This window comes from Staurois parvus, unplaced genomic scaffold (assembly GCF_062004578.1).
Source record: "Staurois parvus isolate SC_StPar_1 unplaced genomic scaffold, SC_StPar_1.0 ptg000549l, whole genome shotgun sequence".
Taxonomy (NCBI): domain Eukaryota; kingdom Metazoa; phylum Chordata; class Amphibia; order Anura; family Ranidae; genus Staurois; species Staurois parvus.
The window spans coordinates 13,136,566-13,152,224 of NW_028318345.1; the positions used below are offsets into that span (position 1 = coordinate 13,136,566).

Here is a 15,659-nt window from a genome sequence, read left to right on the forward strand (position 1 = left end):
TATATATATATATATATATATATGTGTGTGTGTGTAAAGCGCTGCGTAAATTGACGGCGCTATACAAGTACCTGAAATAAATAAATAATGCAAAACTGTACATAAATGAAATTTATGTCTTTTTCCCCCACAAGCAGAGCTTTTTTTTTAGTGATATTGGATCACCTTTTTGTGCTATAAATGATAAAATACTGACCTTTTCATTAAAAAAAAACCCCAAAAACATTTTTTTTTTTACTTTCTGCAATTAAAAGCATATCGAATTCAAAAAAAAATAAATTAAAAATTAAAATTTCTTCATATATAATTAGGCCAAAACATTCTGCTACAAATTTTTGGTAAAAAAAAAAATCCCAATAAGTGTATGTTGATTGGTTTGCGCAAAAGTTATAGCATCTGCCAATGGCGGTATAAATACTGGAACTTTTTTAATACTAGTAACGGCGGTGATCAGCGACTTATAGCGGATCTGTGATACGGCCGCAGACAGTCTGACACGGTCACTGTATTAATGGCACTGGCTGGAAAGGGGTTAAACATCTAGGGCGATCAAAGGGTTAATTGTGTGCACTGTGTACTATTTTCACTAGGCTCTCTGCTAGATTTTATTCCTTGGATAAAACCTAGCAGATTGGCATTGACATAACACAGCTCTGCCTTGTTTACATAGACAGAGCTGGGTTATGTCAGTCTCCTCAGCGATCAACAGGTGCCAGCGCTCATCCATTGGCCAGCTTCTGCTGCATCCATTAATCGACTTCGGTTGTATCCAATTAAAATCCATTGATCGGCTTCTGCTGTGTCCAATTAGTGGTGGAAGTGCAAAATCACGTTTATATATGTGATTTTGCATAGAACGTCTGCCCTGTAGCAGTAAATTTGCTATAGGGTGGATGGCAAGTGGTTAATCCATTAACCGTATTTTTAGAACGTAAACAATGACTAGCACACAGTATTTGACCTACAGCCCTTGAACACTGACTTTTAGATCAGTCCTTACAGAATAATGCTTCTGCTCTGCTACCTATACTTTTCAACAACAGGTCTTCAACGTGTATAGTCAGGGAGGGCTGCAGCACTGCTAATATAAATGCAGGCTGTCAATGCAGACATCGCCAGAACATGGTGGGTCAATGCATTTATACACCAGAAATGCCCTTCATTATGGAAATCTGAATAAATGTCTAAAGAATTTGCACAAATGTGAACGTTTATTTGCAGTCATATGGCATACGTAGCCGATTCATAACATTTTAAATGGATAAAAACAATTGCAGGAAGGCCATGCCAAAAGGACACTGGCTGTGCTTGCTTAAAATTACATCTGAAGGTTGGGAGGAGAATTATCAGAGCCCCAAATCTGTCATGTGCCTGCCAAACTGCCTGTAAAGCCTTGTGGATTTATTCCAGTCAGAATAGTTTGCTGGCCTTCTACACAGGCAGGGTTGCCAACCTAATAGGATTCAAAAGATGTGCGCTACATACAACCTAGCTCTAAGAGCAATTAAATAAAAATCCGTGCTAAGCCTTGTTTAACCCTTTTGGCATTCACTGCTGGTATTAGGAAATTCCAACTGCCAGGGTCATGGAACATAAAATACTAAAGGTCAGTTCCCAAGAACATGGTGTCAGCATTCCTATCCTATAAAATTATATTACTCTCTAGCAAGGCTATCCAAATATATCTGTCAATTTTTAAAGATTAATCTGGCTTCTGGGCTAACTTACTACCAACAACAATTGCCTAAGCTCCTCCTGAAGACAGAAAAACCTGAAATATACAATAGTGCAAATATATACTGAATTTAAACAACTAATAAAGTAAGGCCTAAACTGGGCTCACTTTATGACCCAAAATATCCTGCCTTTGGAAACCTGTTACTACAAGCACTGGGTGACATTTACATGATTATTCAATCCGCAAAACCAGTAACCTTTGTCAGTACAGGTGACAGGTTCAATTTCTTTCATAAGTTAATGGACATCTTGCATTCTCAGTGTTAAAAGGTTATGTCACAAGTAAAGCTGAATCAATGAAATGACTGTTCATGGTCCAAAATAGTTGCTTTAAAATCATTGAAACCGTTGCACTTGCATACAAAAGGTATAAGATTTAAAAATTACATTTCAATTTGACCCATAAGTAGAACAAAATTAATAGCCCAAAGATGCCTCGAGACAGTTAAAGATCTATCACAATTTTTGTTATAGTTCTGTATCCTATTGGGCAAAGTACACATAGCACTTTGTTACATGTTGCCAAGTGCTTTCTAACCCCAGTTATTCAGTCCAACCTGCCCATCTCCTCTTCCTGATCTGACAACAACTCTGAGGGAGACAGCAGAATCATAACGGATGCTTGTCTTGGCTGTGAACACTTTCAACAGACAAGCGGCCGCAAAAGGAATTCAAATAGTATGGGCAGCACAGTGGCTAAATGGTTAGCACTTCCGCCTGGCAGTACTAGGGTCGTTGGTTCGAATCCCACGGCACCACCTGCCTGGAGTTTGCATGTTCTCCTTGTACCTATGTGGGTTTCCTCCCACACTCCAAAGACATGCTGGTAGGTTAAGGTTAATTGGATCCTGTCTAAATTGGCCTTAATATGTGTATGTATGAATGTGAGTTAGGGACCTTAGATTGTACACGCCTTGAGGGCTAGGGACTGATGTGAATGTACAATATATATATATATATATATATATATATATATATATATATAAAAAGCTGCGTAAATGGACGGTACTATATAAGTACCTGATACAAATGAAATAAATAGAGGAGGGAAAAAGCCAGGTTATGGATTCCTTTTGCTACTGCTTGTCTGAAAAGTGTCCACAATCAATACATGTGGCAGCAGTTGTTACAGCTGTTGTTAAATTGGCAGCTGCAGGAGGGAAGGGGAGCAGGCTCAAACTTCATAGCTAAGGTTAGAAAACAATTAGCAAAATGGTACAAAGTAATACATTTACCTTTCACCCACAGAAATCTAACAGATCTTCTAGCACAGTGTTCGCTTCCATTTTGATAGATATGAATATTCCAAAAGAAATCTCTGTAGGAGAGAAGAGGTCTATCGCCTGTCAGTGTCCAATCACCTTAAGGTACCAGCCTATAATCCAGGGTCTATGAATATTCAATTCATGTACTGTATTGTACAAGTTACGCCACCTTCTATACAGCAAACATAAAACATTCCTACAGACAGGTCTGTTACACTGCAATCTGGAAGACAGCATTCATCCATGTATGTAAAGACGGTCAGAACAAGAACACATCAGTATTTAATGTCAATTTACAGTGTCTGCTTCATTACAAATTGGTGTGGAGGTCTTTCTCCAAACCCATCAATGAAATAAACTACTTTTCATCAGGAAAAAATAATGCTAAATACTTTGACACATACCTTACAAGAGTCTGATTATGTAAGTCCCACACTGCAATGTTGCCATCACTACAGCAGGAGAAGCAGACCTTGGAGTCAGGGCTGATAGCCAGAGCATAGCAAGCAGGAGCAGATGATGTCAGCTCTGCTTTTATACGCGGGGTGGGAGCTGCCAGGTCCCATATGGATAACGTGCTGGCTTCCCCTCCGACAATGAGAGTACATCCATCAGGGAGTAATTTACAGGATCTAATATAGTTATCTCTGTTCTAAAAAGAGAAGACAAACACTTTATTACTCTAGGTACACAGCTATGACTATTTCAACAGCATTAAAATGTTCCATTGCTTATTTATACTAAGTATGTTGTGGAACCCATCATGTTTACTGAACTACAGTTTAAAGTGTTTCTATGGTCAAAATGTAAAATCATATTAATTTTCCACATTTAACTTCAATTATTCCTAGCCTACGCCTATAAAACTGAAAGACTGACGTTTGTAAAATAATTTGTGAAGATACGCACGCTTCTCTGAACTCTTAACACATATCCATTGTGATTTTTGAGTAGGCACTGTTGTGTCACACATTTCATACAATCTGCCTTTTGAACTACAGAGGTGCTGTGAGGAGGAGTTTTCAGGAGGCAGAGTCAGAAAAAGAATCACTGCTTGCAGGCAGCAAGGTACCATGGGATATGTAGTCCTTAGAAATCAAACGTAAAACCACAGAATGGAAGCTGCAAAGCATTCCAGAAATCCAAAAATTTGTGGAAACGGATAATCAGCAGACCAGCAGAACTCAAAACACAAAAGGATATTTTTCACATGAGCTTATGCTGGATTGTAAAAAAATTGTATTGCTAATACAATGTTCGTGCTTTAAGATGAAAGTATGTAGTCATCATAGAATTCCTTTAAATGTAAGATAAATAGATTCATTTCAGGCAGACAGATCTTCTCAAAGCACACAGAAAGCAAATATGACAACTCTAGATACTTGGAACCTGACACAAGGGTTTAAGTAAGCACAGGGAAAACATTTGCAGGAGTATGATGGGAGATCATCATGCCCTGGCAGTATTTCACTAGAAACATTTCCAACCTATTACAATTCCACAAAGATCCTCAAGTGCTAGGCTGCAGCCATGTTACGGTTCCAGAGGCAAAAGGAAAAACCTATAAATTATAATATCATAGCTATGCAACAATTATGAGCCTCTTTGGGGGGAGGGGAAGATGACGATTCTTTTCAGTATTTATAATTCTACTGTCATTATTAACAGTACAACAGTATTTGCACAGGTACGGTCCTTCAAATTAATAACAAAAGCAGTCTGTATGTGAATGGCTGTAGAAGCCTAGGTAAACACTCATCATAGCAACGTTAAGTCCTTAGATTATTTCTCATAACCGTCAACCAACAATTTTTTAACCACCTACTTGGCAAACATGTAAAGTAAACATGCATACACAACTGAGATGACTGTGTTGTATGAGTATGATGTCTCCTGAACGTAGAGCTCAGGTAATACACAGTTTTAGATTATAATGGTAAACATATTGAAGACTGTAGCAATAACTGTCAGTAAAGTGATTAGCATTCACATTACGTGTGCTTTTAAATGAAACATTATGTAAAGACATTAAAAAAAAAAAAAAAAAAAAAGAACACTGCTTAATAGTGTACATGCACATTAAAGAGTCCGTTCACACAAAAGTTAGATATCTGTATCAGGTGGGCATGAGGAGTCAACTTAGGCGGTTTATCACAAGAGGACTTTGATGGCAGGATCTCTCTACCACAGTTACTAGCTCCTCTCCCTTAGAGTTCAAGATTATTATTATAATACGGGACTTCTATATAGAGTCAACAGTTTGTGCAGCACTTTACAATATAAAAAAGGAAGACAGTACAGCTACAGAACAACCAAAACAAAAGGATTAAGAGGGCCCTACTCATAACAGCTTACAATCTAAAAGGGTGGAGCAAGTGGTACAAAAGGTTAACTGTGGGGGATGCTGGGATGGAAGTGAAAAATGTCTATTCTGAGGTGTGAAAGGCTTCCCTGAAGAAATTAGTTCAAGGTATTCCAATCCACCTCTTGGTTTTCCCAGTTTTCCTTTATATTCTGCATAACAGAATAAACATACAACAGGGGTAGTGCAACCCATTCATAAAGAGTGCGGATGTGCAAACCTAGCAATTCAAAAGATATTTAAAAAAAAAAAAAAAGTGTAAAAATGGTTTAGTAGTTTAAATCCCCAGCAACTAAATAAAGCTGAAAAAACCCCCGCAAACACTTAAACTGCTTATTAAAGCAAATTTGTTTCTTGGGCTGTATTTGAGACAACTAAAGAATAGAAAGACATTTCTTTGTAGAGTCTCCATGGACCCTAGAAGACAAGTTTCTGTACACTTACCAAGCAGTCCAGCTGAGAAACAGGGCTTTTGTTGCCAGGTTGGCTGATGTCCCAGACCTTGACACATCCCTTTCCACCAGTGTAAACGTGTCTTGTGGGGTTGCTGATGGTTACCGCACAGACCACTTCCCCATGATTTAGTGTGTTTATCTGGCGTGCATGCCGAGGGATTCCTTGGCCAATCAGAGCATCAGGAGGGAATGGGACCGGCTGCATCTGGCCATCTGCAGTTACATGGAACGAGTAAGCCCTAAGAGTAAGGGAAAAGGGGCAGGAAGAAAATAAAAAAATAAAAAAAAAAAAAATCAATAAATCAGTAATTCGTGTTGCAACACTTACACAATTTCATGTTGAAAAAAAATATATATTTTCTTTAAAGACCACATTAATTCCATGATGCCTTTTAGGTGAAAGAACAAAAACATATATAGGCTTCTATGCAACCTTTACAAAGCAAAAATGCATTAAGAATTACATATGGTTTCTGATTTGGCTTGAGATACAGAACACATTTAGAGGTAGAAACTATCAATGTTGGAGCATTTTCTCTCTTGCTACATACTACTCCTGTCGACTAAACAACTTAAGTCAGAACACATCTGTGCTTCCACTTATTGTAAAACATACTTCAATCTGTGACACTGCAAGCACTCTCTACAGGGAAAATGATTTATAATATTTATACTTCAGCAACGATCAGTGCAAAAACAGTGTGGTTCTGAATGGAGTGATGTATGACTAGATTTACTTTAAAATACAATTTCAAAGCTACTTTAACAATAAGGAGCACATGACATACCTCAAAACACAGAATTATCAATTAAATTGCTCAGTGAGATTAACATTAAAATATTAAGCATCATCTGCTGCCTTGATTAGGTTTGTCACTTTTAAACTCAGCGATGCCAAATCAAAATTATGTACTAATGCAAGTAATATTCAGGCACCTTTCACAGTTTGTGAGGCGGATGCAACTGGAAACTCCATGTTAGTCTATGGGTGGCTGTTTACATCCAATTGCTTCCAAGCCTGACCAGGTCTGGGAAAAAAGTGGAAAAGGTCTGTGTCCTTTTCTGTTTTTTCAGACCCCAACACCTCTTATCAGAGGTAATCAGATATAAACAGATACAACACAGATGCAAGGGGAGGGTGGCCTGTGTCCCATACACCAAGATCAATAATTACTTTTATCTTAACCACTTAAGAGCAGCCCCATAGAAGATATACTGCTACAGCGTGACTCTGCTGTGCAAAATCATATCATATATATATATATATGATTTTGCAATTCCTGGGTAGGGGGTGTGCGCGCGAGCGCACCACCCTACTCGCGCCGCTACTGGCTGCTGGGTATGTCAATCACCAGGTCCCAGCCAGCAATCCACAGCCAGGACTCGATCATCGGCAGGGCTGAGAGAAAAGAGATCTGTGAGAGGAGAGATCTCCTGTCAGCATGGACATGCTTCTATGTATCTCTCTGAACAGCAGAGAGATACAAAGCAGCATGTCTCCCAAGTAAAACAGCACACTGTTAACCCTTTGATTGCCCCAGATGTTAACCCCTTCCTGTCCAGTGTCATTAGTACAATGTCAATGCTTTTTATTAGCACTGATCACTGTATTAGTGTCAGTGGAGATGTCAGTGGCAGTTAGTCAGTTCCCATTGCAGTCCTGCTATAAGTCACTGATCGCAACCATTACTAGCATTAAAAAAAAATAAAAAAAATCACATACATACACACACCGCCATTTGTAGATGCTATAACTCACGTAAACCAATATAAACCTATTGGGTTGTGTTGTTTTTTTTTTCCCACCAAAGACATGGAGCAGAATACATTTTATGAATAATTTTTTTTTATTATTTAATTTTTTATTGGATACGTTTTATAGCAAAAAGTAAAAAATGTTTTTTGTTTATAGCACAAAAAATAAAAAATTCAGAGGTGATCAAATACCACTGAAAGAAAGCTCTATTTGTGGGGGAAAAAAAAGACAAATTTAATTTGGGCGCAGCATTACATGACCATGCAATTATCAGTTAAAGTAACGCAGCGCCGTATAGCAAAAAATGGCCTGGGGCAACAAGAGGTAGATTTACTAAAACTGGAGCACTCAGAATCTAGGGCAGCTGTGCATAGTAGCCAATCAGCTTTTAAATTCAGCTTGTTCAATCATGCTTTGACAATAAATCTGGAAGCGGATTTGTTTCTATGCACAGCTGCACCAGATTTTTCACTCACAAGTTTTAGTAAATCTCCCTCCAAGTGTCAACAGACCTGACTTCGAGTGCTGCTGCAAGAACCTTGTGGCTGAACGAAGCATCCACCAAAAACTAGAAAAGGTATGGACAGAAGACCAGATGGCAACCTTCCAAAGCCGGGCAAGAGATTTGATGTCTGAATGCACAGGAAACTCCTACTGACCTGGTGGAGTGAGCAGGCGTTAGTGCAGGTGGTGCTTTTTCTTTCAGCCTAAGCTCTTAAGGAGTCACCTAATCCAGCTAGCAATGATGGATATTGAAGCAGGATGTCCCTTGCAAGGTCCTGAGTGTAAGAAAAATATGGAGGCTCTCTTCCTAATAGAAGCTGTAGCGTTAAAGGTACACTATGATCGCTCTGGCCACATCCAATCAGTAAAGAGCAATCTCCTTAGGGTGTTTAGAATCAGGGAACAAGGGAGGAAGGACTAACTTCATTGAGGTGGAAGGCTGACAACACCCTAGGAAGAAAAGACAACTTTGTCCTGGTGAAGAATGAAAACGGCCTCCTTACAAAAAATAGACAAGTCTGACTGATGTGATAGCCACCAAGGAGTCCAGAGACATTTATCTCGGTTTAAAGATTAGGCCTAGGATAAGGCAAACCCACCATCTGGTTATGGTACTGTGAACAGGTTTGAATAGAAACCTTTTGAACCCGTGATCCCAGAGGTACAGCAATGACCACTTGCTGAAACATAAGATGGTTCAGGGGCAGTAAACAAAATCTAACGGTTCTTAAGCAGATTTTGGTTGGTTTGAGATAAGAAATTGGCGAGGGAGTGAGTTTAAAACTATTTTATACCCCTTTGAAACAAGTGATTGAACCCACAAGTCTGCAACATCTGTGACACAAATAAAGAAACAGATGTTCCGCCCACTCTTAGAAGAAGTGAGGGCACCCCTTTATTGGAAAGAAGGCTTTGGGGTAGACTAGGGGCATTTTGTTTTCCAAATCTCGCGTTGAAAGGAAGGGCTGAATTTTGGCTAGGAATTTGAGGCCTAAGTAGAGCATTGAGGCATTCTTTTTGAGGAAGTAGATTTTCCTGAGGAAGGGGATTTTGGAACCTTCTGCTGTGGAAAAAAGGACCCTTCCTCCCGTGACATCTTTCCTAAAAATTATTCAAGTGTCTCAAAAGACACTTCCTCCTTCAAATACATGTGGGGCATCTTCTACGGGCAAGCTTTAGCATGTCCAGGCTTTCGGCCACAAGAGCCTGTGCATATGAACAGAATTTAGAGCCATTCTGGAGATTTGTGTCATTATTAGTTCTAGAGCACCAACACAAAAGAGCAAAGCAGAGGGTAATGTTTGTAAGTGCTCTGCCAAAGCATGGTCCTGAAGACAAGATCTTGGTTGTGCATTTCCCTATTTCAATTAGCTGCAGTTTGAAAATAAATTGCAGAAATGGTTGGTTGCAGATCTGCGAGAGTCAATAGAGCCTTAACAACTTGCCTACTGGGCACTTTTACCCACTTTGTGCCTGAGCCAATTTTCAGCTTTCAGTGCTGTTGAACTGTGAATGACAATTGCACGGTCATGCAACATTGTACCCATATGCAGTTTTTATCCTTTTTTTCACACAAATAGAGCTTTCTTTTGGTGGTATTTAATCGCCACTGGGGTTTTTATTTTTTGCACTATAAACAAAAAAAAAAAAAAAGTTTTCTGTTTTTATTATAAAATTTTGCAAACAGGTTATTTTACTCCTTCACTCATGTGCAGACCAGGCTGCACAGATAGGCTGCAATGATGATGCGGCACTGATGGGTGGCACTTATGGGCACTGGTGATCAGGGCACTGATCATTAGTACCCTGATTATCAGTGCAGATCTGTTGTGACATTTGCCGGTTATTGGCAGTACTTTCCTCGTGCTGTGACAGTGTGAGGAAAGTGCTTCCGATAACTAGCAACTGTATTTACTTTGTGATCTGCTGTGTCACTGGACACAGCTGATCACATGGTAAAAGGCCGCTATGATTGGCCTTTTACCTTGTCCGTAGAACACAGCATTCACCGACAGCGCTGGGGGTGCGTTCTGGGAGAACTGGACAGCCGCGCTGTAGCCATCATTTGGCTATAGCGTGGTTGTTAAGTGGTTAAAGAACATCTCAAACTTTCTGTCAGCAGCATCTTTGAACGAAGGACCAATGTTAATGAGTACAACAAGATGCTGCTTTAGGACTGAGATGGCAGGGTCTGTACTGGAACAGTCCAATTTTTTGGGAGGGAGCCCTTTCCAATGGATAGAACTCGGTAATGATTCTCCCAGGGATGGAACGAGAAAAGGAAGCAGAACGTTGGCTGCGGTTTTCCTAACAGTAACCCTACTGACAGATTAGTAAATCTACTGCTATATTTGGTGGTTCTGTCGGGTTGTTTGAACTGCATATACAGAAGAGGAGCAGCTTTTTAGAAGTCCATGTGTAATCTTGCATTTTTACATTGAAAATTAGTATGCACTAATGCTACACAATTTAGCTAAGCCACGTTTGAAACTTTCTCATTCCAACGGTAAGGTAGTCAACAATTTACATGGCAAAACAAGAAAATTAGCACAAGCATTAACTTATTTTGCACAAGTGAGAACCATATTGAAAGAAAAAAAAAAAAAAAAAAAAAGATTTCCCCCAAACAAAAAGCAATATAAAAACACATCCCTACAAATCTATGGGACAATGAAGGAGCTAGTATATTTCTTAATGCAGTATGCTTTGTATCAGATTGATGAATTGTTGACTATGTAGAATAGATAATGCAGAAATTTCATGACACAATTATCCCATCAAACAATATGCCTTGCAAAAGCGAATAAATGATTACTTACGGCTTTCCTCCAGGGATTCCAGCTAAATTTGGAGGTATTCCTGGTACTCTCATATGAGGAGGAGGATCAAAACCAACCTGTTGATATTCAAAGGAAACCCAAAATTTAGTGAAAGTGAAGTTAAAGTGAGAAAGAACAAATGAGATCAGGTGTGCAATCATCTTGTATTCCTTAACATATAGTTTCATAGTTTGGCACTCACCATAGGAGATCGCCCATAGGCCACAACAGCAGCTGCAGCAGCAGCAGCGCTCATCTGTGGGGACATATTGTGCAAACTAGCATAGGCAGCTCCAGGACTGGTAAGCTCACCATTCATACCCGCATGTGGAACCATTCCAAAGGGAGCAGCATAAGGGCCCGGAACTGCTAGTGGAGTCCTCAAACCCGCAGCAGCTGTTTATCAAAATAAAGAAAACATGCAAAGTACTGTGACATTCTTTAAGAACCTTTCATAGTTTAAAAAGGGATGCAGCCAAATTAATCAGTCCAATTGACATATTTACATTTAACAGACATTACCAACCGCATAATTAGATAATTGTATTCCTAATTCTCAGGAAAAAATAACCATGTGCAGGTCAAAGCTCTAAACGGCTGATTGTTCTATCCATTCAATATGGTTCAAAAGAAAAAGGAAAAAACAAACAAAAACAAAAAACACATACAACAAAAAAAGGACCTACCAAGAATGGCATCTTCTGATAAAAAAGGCTAGCTACCTGCCTGTTATGCGCATTCCTTTTTAAGTCACTTGCCCAGTATGCAAATAGGAACTTCTGATTTTTGTCATTTGCTCCTGATCAATGACTACAGCCAGGCAACTAGCATTTTCAGAATGAGGTCCACAGTAGCAGCCCCCATAAATTATTTCACAACACATTTACAAAGTCCTACTGCTGTACAAAGCTGTAGATGTACATCAAATAGAAAAAGACACCTTTTCAAAAGGAAAAATATGGATTAATTATTTCTACACTTAGGATGTCCAGGAATAGGTCCAATAAAACAAACCTTTACACTGTATATTTGTTACTACAAAAAAAAAAAAAAAAACTACACCTCCTAAAAACCAAGGCATGGTTTTATACAATAGCATGCACATTTACAGATCACTAAAATAAAGCCAGATTTCCCTGAGGTGGCAAAGACCCTGTAAACCATTTTTAGAATGCAAATAGTTGGACGTATTAGAGGTATAGAAATGGATCTTGAGCACCCCCCCCCCCCCCCCCCAAAAAAAGCTAAAATTCTAGTCTCAGAAGCAGCATTTCATCAAGTCACAGGCTGCGTTTTCCAGGGTACTGAAATGACATGAAGGGAAACTAAATTGGCTCAGCTTTACTGCTCTGGTGCTAGTATAAGATCTGAGAGTCAAAGAATGTTTGTTGCTAGTAAAAATGTTCTTCCACGTGTGCATTTGTGTCAGTTTTATAATAGCGAAGGCTGGAATCCAAATCTGAAGCATAAAACGGCAATAGATGTGGCACTGTTCTGATGGCTAATGTAGAGACAGCAATAAAAAAAAATCCCCCCCAACACACACCCACACACATTGACACATGGATTTTCCAACATAGCTTGGGTATTGGAACACTTAGTTAGGGAATTCCACCCCCCATTTCTCATATTACATAGCTTGAGCTTTGTTTACAATTTATTTGCCAGAGCCAAAACCAAAAGATAAAAAGGTTGAAAGATCTGGAATTAATCTTTCTAGGCCAGACTCCTGAATTTTAATAGTCTCTTCACAAAGGAAAATGGATTTCTTCAAGGATTTACGTGAAAGGACTTGCCTGTGAAAGTAAATATTGTTGCGTTCATTTGCTGTATGCATATAGCAAATATTAACCAACTGGAACTAAGAATTATAGGTTTGAAAAAGAGCATTACACTGACAATAAGTAGATGGATATCGCCTGCCTTTCTGAAAATTGGAGTATTTGGAATTAAAATAAAGCCAAGTGTAAACAGTCTGACTGAAAGTGGTGCAGCTGCTGAAAATTGAGTGCAAACATCTGTTATTCATCAGGCCTCTTGGATGAGAGGGAAGGGGAGAAAAACATATTTAAGATTCATAGGGTATTATGTGCATAACATATGTAATGTAAACAAAGCACAGAAGAAAAAGGGGAATTCTTACCGGCTTGGTTAACTAGAGGGTCCATTGAGGGAGGCTTGCCAAGTCCCGGGCGCAGACCTGATGTAGCACTTGTGCCGGGAGTCGGTACATCACTACGAGGAGTTGGCGTGCTCGATTTCAGAACAGGCGTGCTGGCTTTTTCATGCTAGTATCATTAAACAAATTAAATGAGTATTATTTTTAATCCAGGCCATATTACACAATTTATCACAACAGCAGCTGGGATACTGGGCATCTACTACTTGCTCCTTCAGCCAATTTTAATAAATCCACACAATGTTGACAGCATTAACTTGTGAGAAAGAAATGTTGACCTTTAATTCTTCTGCCAAAATGAAAACTCAGATCCGTAGAAAGAGTTACAGAGTTTTCTAGCTACATCGGCACAGTGATGGTTTCATTCTAATTTCTAAGTCTGCATACAATTTCCTTAATATGGTGTTTTCACTGAGCTTGACAAATTAAGAACTATCTGGCTCAAAATCACACTCTACATGCAATGCCCTTACAATTGGCCTATTAAGCTTGGTGGAAAATGAAGTTCTCATGAAACTGCCATCACTTAATACATTACCATGGAAAATGAGCCACATTAAAAAATGAAGGAGTCTGGCCCTGTTCTTTCATTTATAATAGAAGTATGGCTTAAAAAAAAAATTCTGCATCTGTCCCCTGCCGCCTCCACACTGAGAACTGAGCAATCAAAGATTGCTGATCACTTGGGTTCTTGGTCTTCAGAGAGCTGTGACCATCAGCCACCGGCGCTCTGCTTTGCCCCTCCAGCGCTCACTAGAGCGCTGGGCTGTGGAGGGGCAGGCTCAGGCGAATCGCTGGCAGGCTGAGCCAGGTGCTGGTCCAGGCTTCTTGGTGGATCATGACCATATGGTCCCAATCTTTTCAAGGCCTGGAACGGTTCTGTGATGCCTGCTGTTGGCTGAAAACAGGTCAAAGGAATGCAGAACGAACTGTACTCCTGAGATCCATAGGAGAAGTAAAGCCAGAAGAGCTTTGGCTATACTTCTCCTTTAAGGTCACTGGCAGATCAATACTAAAGGCAACTGTGACTACAATATTCTTTCAATCTGAAGCTATCCGCTCCAGTATCCCTACCTGACCACAAGATACGCTTAGTCTTCTGGGACAAATGATGCCCAGTGTCATTCAACCTAAAACGTTAGGCATGCTGTGAGAGCAGGACATCATGCATCATCATCCACAGTGTACTGGTGCAGACAGGATGGGAGGGGGTAGCACAGAATTGAAAAGTGGACTTTAAATAACAAAAAAAAAAAAACCAAACATAGGTACAGTATGCAGTTAGGTATCCTAAAACACACTGTGGGACATTTATCAAGCATATTAGGGACACAATTAGCCACAAATCAGACTGACCCCTCCTTCAGTAAAGTTTCTGAGATAGGTTTATAGTGTATTTGCGACCCTTGCTCCCAAATTTTTTGGGGAAAAGTGCGACAGTTTGCGAAGGTCTGCGACAGATTTTCATTCTAAACAGATGCACATTTAAGTAGTAGCAGGGTCAGGGGTTTCTATTGTAGGGCTACTTCAAAGCCACTGAGGGAGGAATTCATGATAAGCTACAACCTTGTGGTGAATCTATAGCACAGTGTCTCACTGCTCCAGTTTAGCACTGCCTTGTTGTGACAGAATGGCTGAACGTCCCCCATGAAACCTTACTCTATATAGAGTTATGTTCCAGGTATTCATGTTACAAAACAAAGGACTATAGACTCAATTTAAAAAAGGTCACAGCTGTCAGAATACAACAATGCAGAGGGGGGAGATACCTGCATCCACATCCCTTAAGTGGATGTGGGGATCTCTAAGGGTTTATTTTTTCTGCAGTCTGCTAGTTGAAAAAAATAAAAAACTGCGTGTATACCCAGATTTACTCAACTCTATGCTGCAGCACTGTTGTGATGCTGTAGAGGCTCCATGTTAGCTCTAAGACTGGAAACTAAATTACATGACCACCGATTGCTCAATTCATGGTCTACTCAGAGGAGAGCAGAGACCATCAATCATCACTCTCCACTCTGTTCCTCTAGTGCTCACTGGAGCATTGGGCTGGAGAGGGAGCAGGCATAGCTGCCTCCAGCTCTCAGCCATGCAACAAAAGGCAGAGCCAGCATCTGGGTGTATCCTGACATTCTCAGGATTCTTCCAGAGCATCAGCCTATAGAAAGAAACCGTTCGCTATAATCTGTCTCTGGGTAACAGGAGAGTGAAAATGGTAATCCTGTAACTCACAAAAAAACCAAAAAAAAAAAAACCAAAAAAAAAAACAACGACTTCTTTTAAAGCTAAATTCCAGGATAATTTTAATGGAGAGATTACTTGCTTACAGCTGTGGACAATGTCAGACTGTATTTGATTTGCACAAGCATCTTTCCCACAGCTGATCGCAAACACCAGGCCTTACCCACCACAGAAGTATGCTAATCCGGACAGCATTTGGCTATATACAGCAGTGTGAATGAACCCTATAAAATTATAGCACTATAATTGAGTCTCTATAAAGTAGGTTATGAAGAAATGTTCTATTGCGTCAACAGTAATGAGCTGGCAAAAACATTAAAGTGAACCTGTGCCCAGATCAT

At 39.7% G+C, this 15,659-nt stretch overlaps 1 protein-coding gene across 4 annotated transcripts in view; it reads right to left on the minus strand.

Annotated features, from left to right (window-relative positions):
* TLE1 (TLE family member 1, transcriptional corepressor) overlaps positions 1 to 15,659 on the minus strand; it is a 77,458-nt gene that overhangs the window by 10,190 nt on the left and 51,609 nt on the right. For all 4 annotated transcript variants that reach the window (XM_089691111.1, XM_089691110.1, XM_089691109.1 and 1 more), the window contains exons 12-16: positions 13,042 to 13,186; positions 11,101 to 11,294; positions 10,899 to 10,975; positions 5,809 to 6,058; positions 3,407 to 3,654 (exon numbers count right to left, since the gene is read on the minus strand). In XM_089691111.1, the coding sequence (XP_089547237.1) occupies positions 3,407 to 3,654; positions 5,809 to 6,058; positions 10,899 to 10,975; positions 11,101 to 11,294; positions 13,042 to 13,186 (914 nt within the window). The remainder of the gene's footprint in view (positions 1 to 3,406; positions 3,655 to 5,808; positions 6,059 to 10,898; positions 10,976 to 11,100; positions 11,295 to 13,041; positions 13,187 to 15,659) is intronic.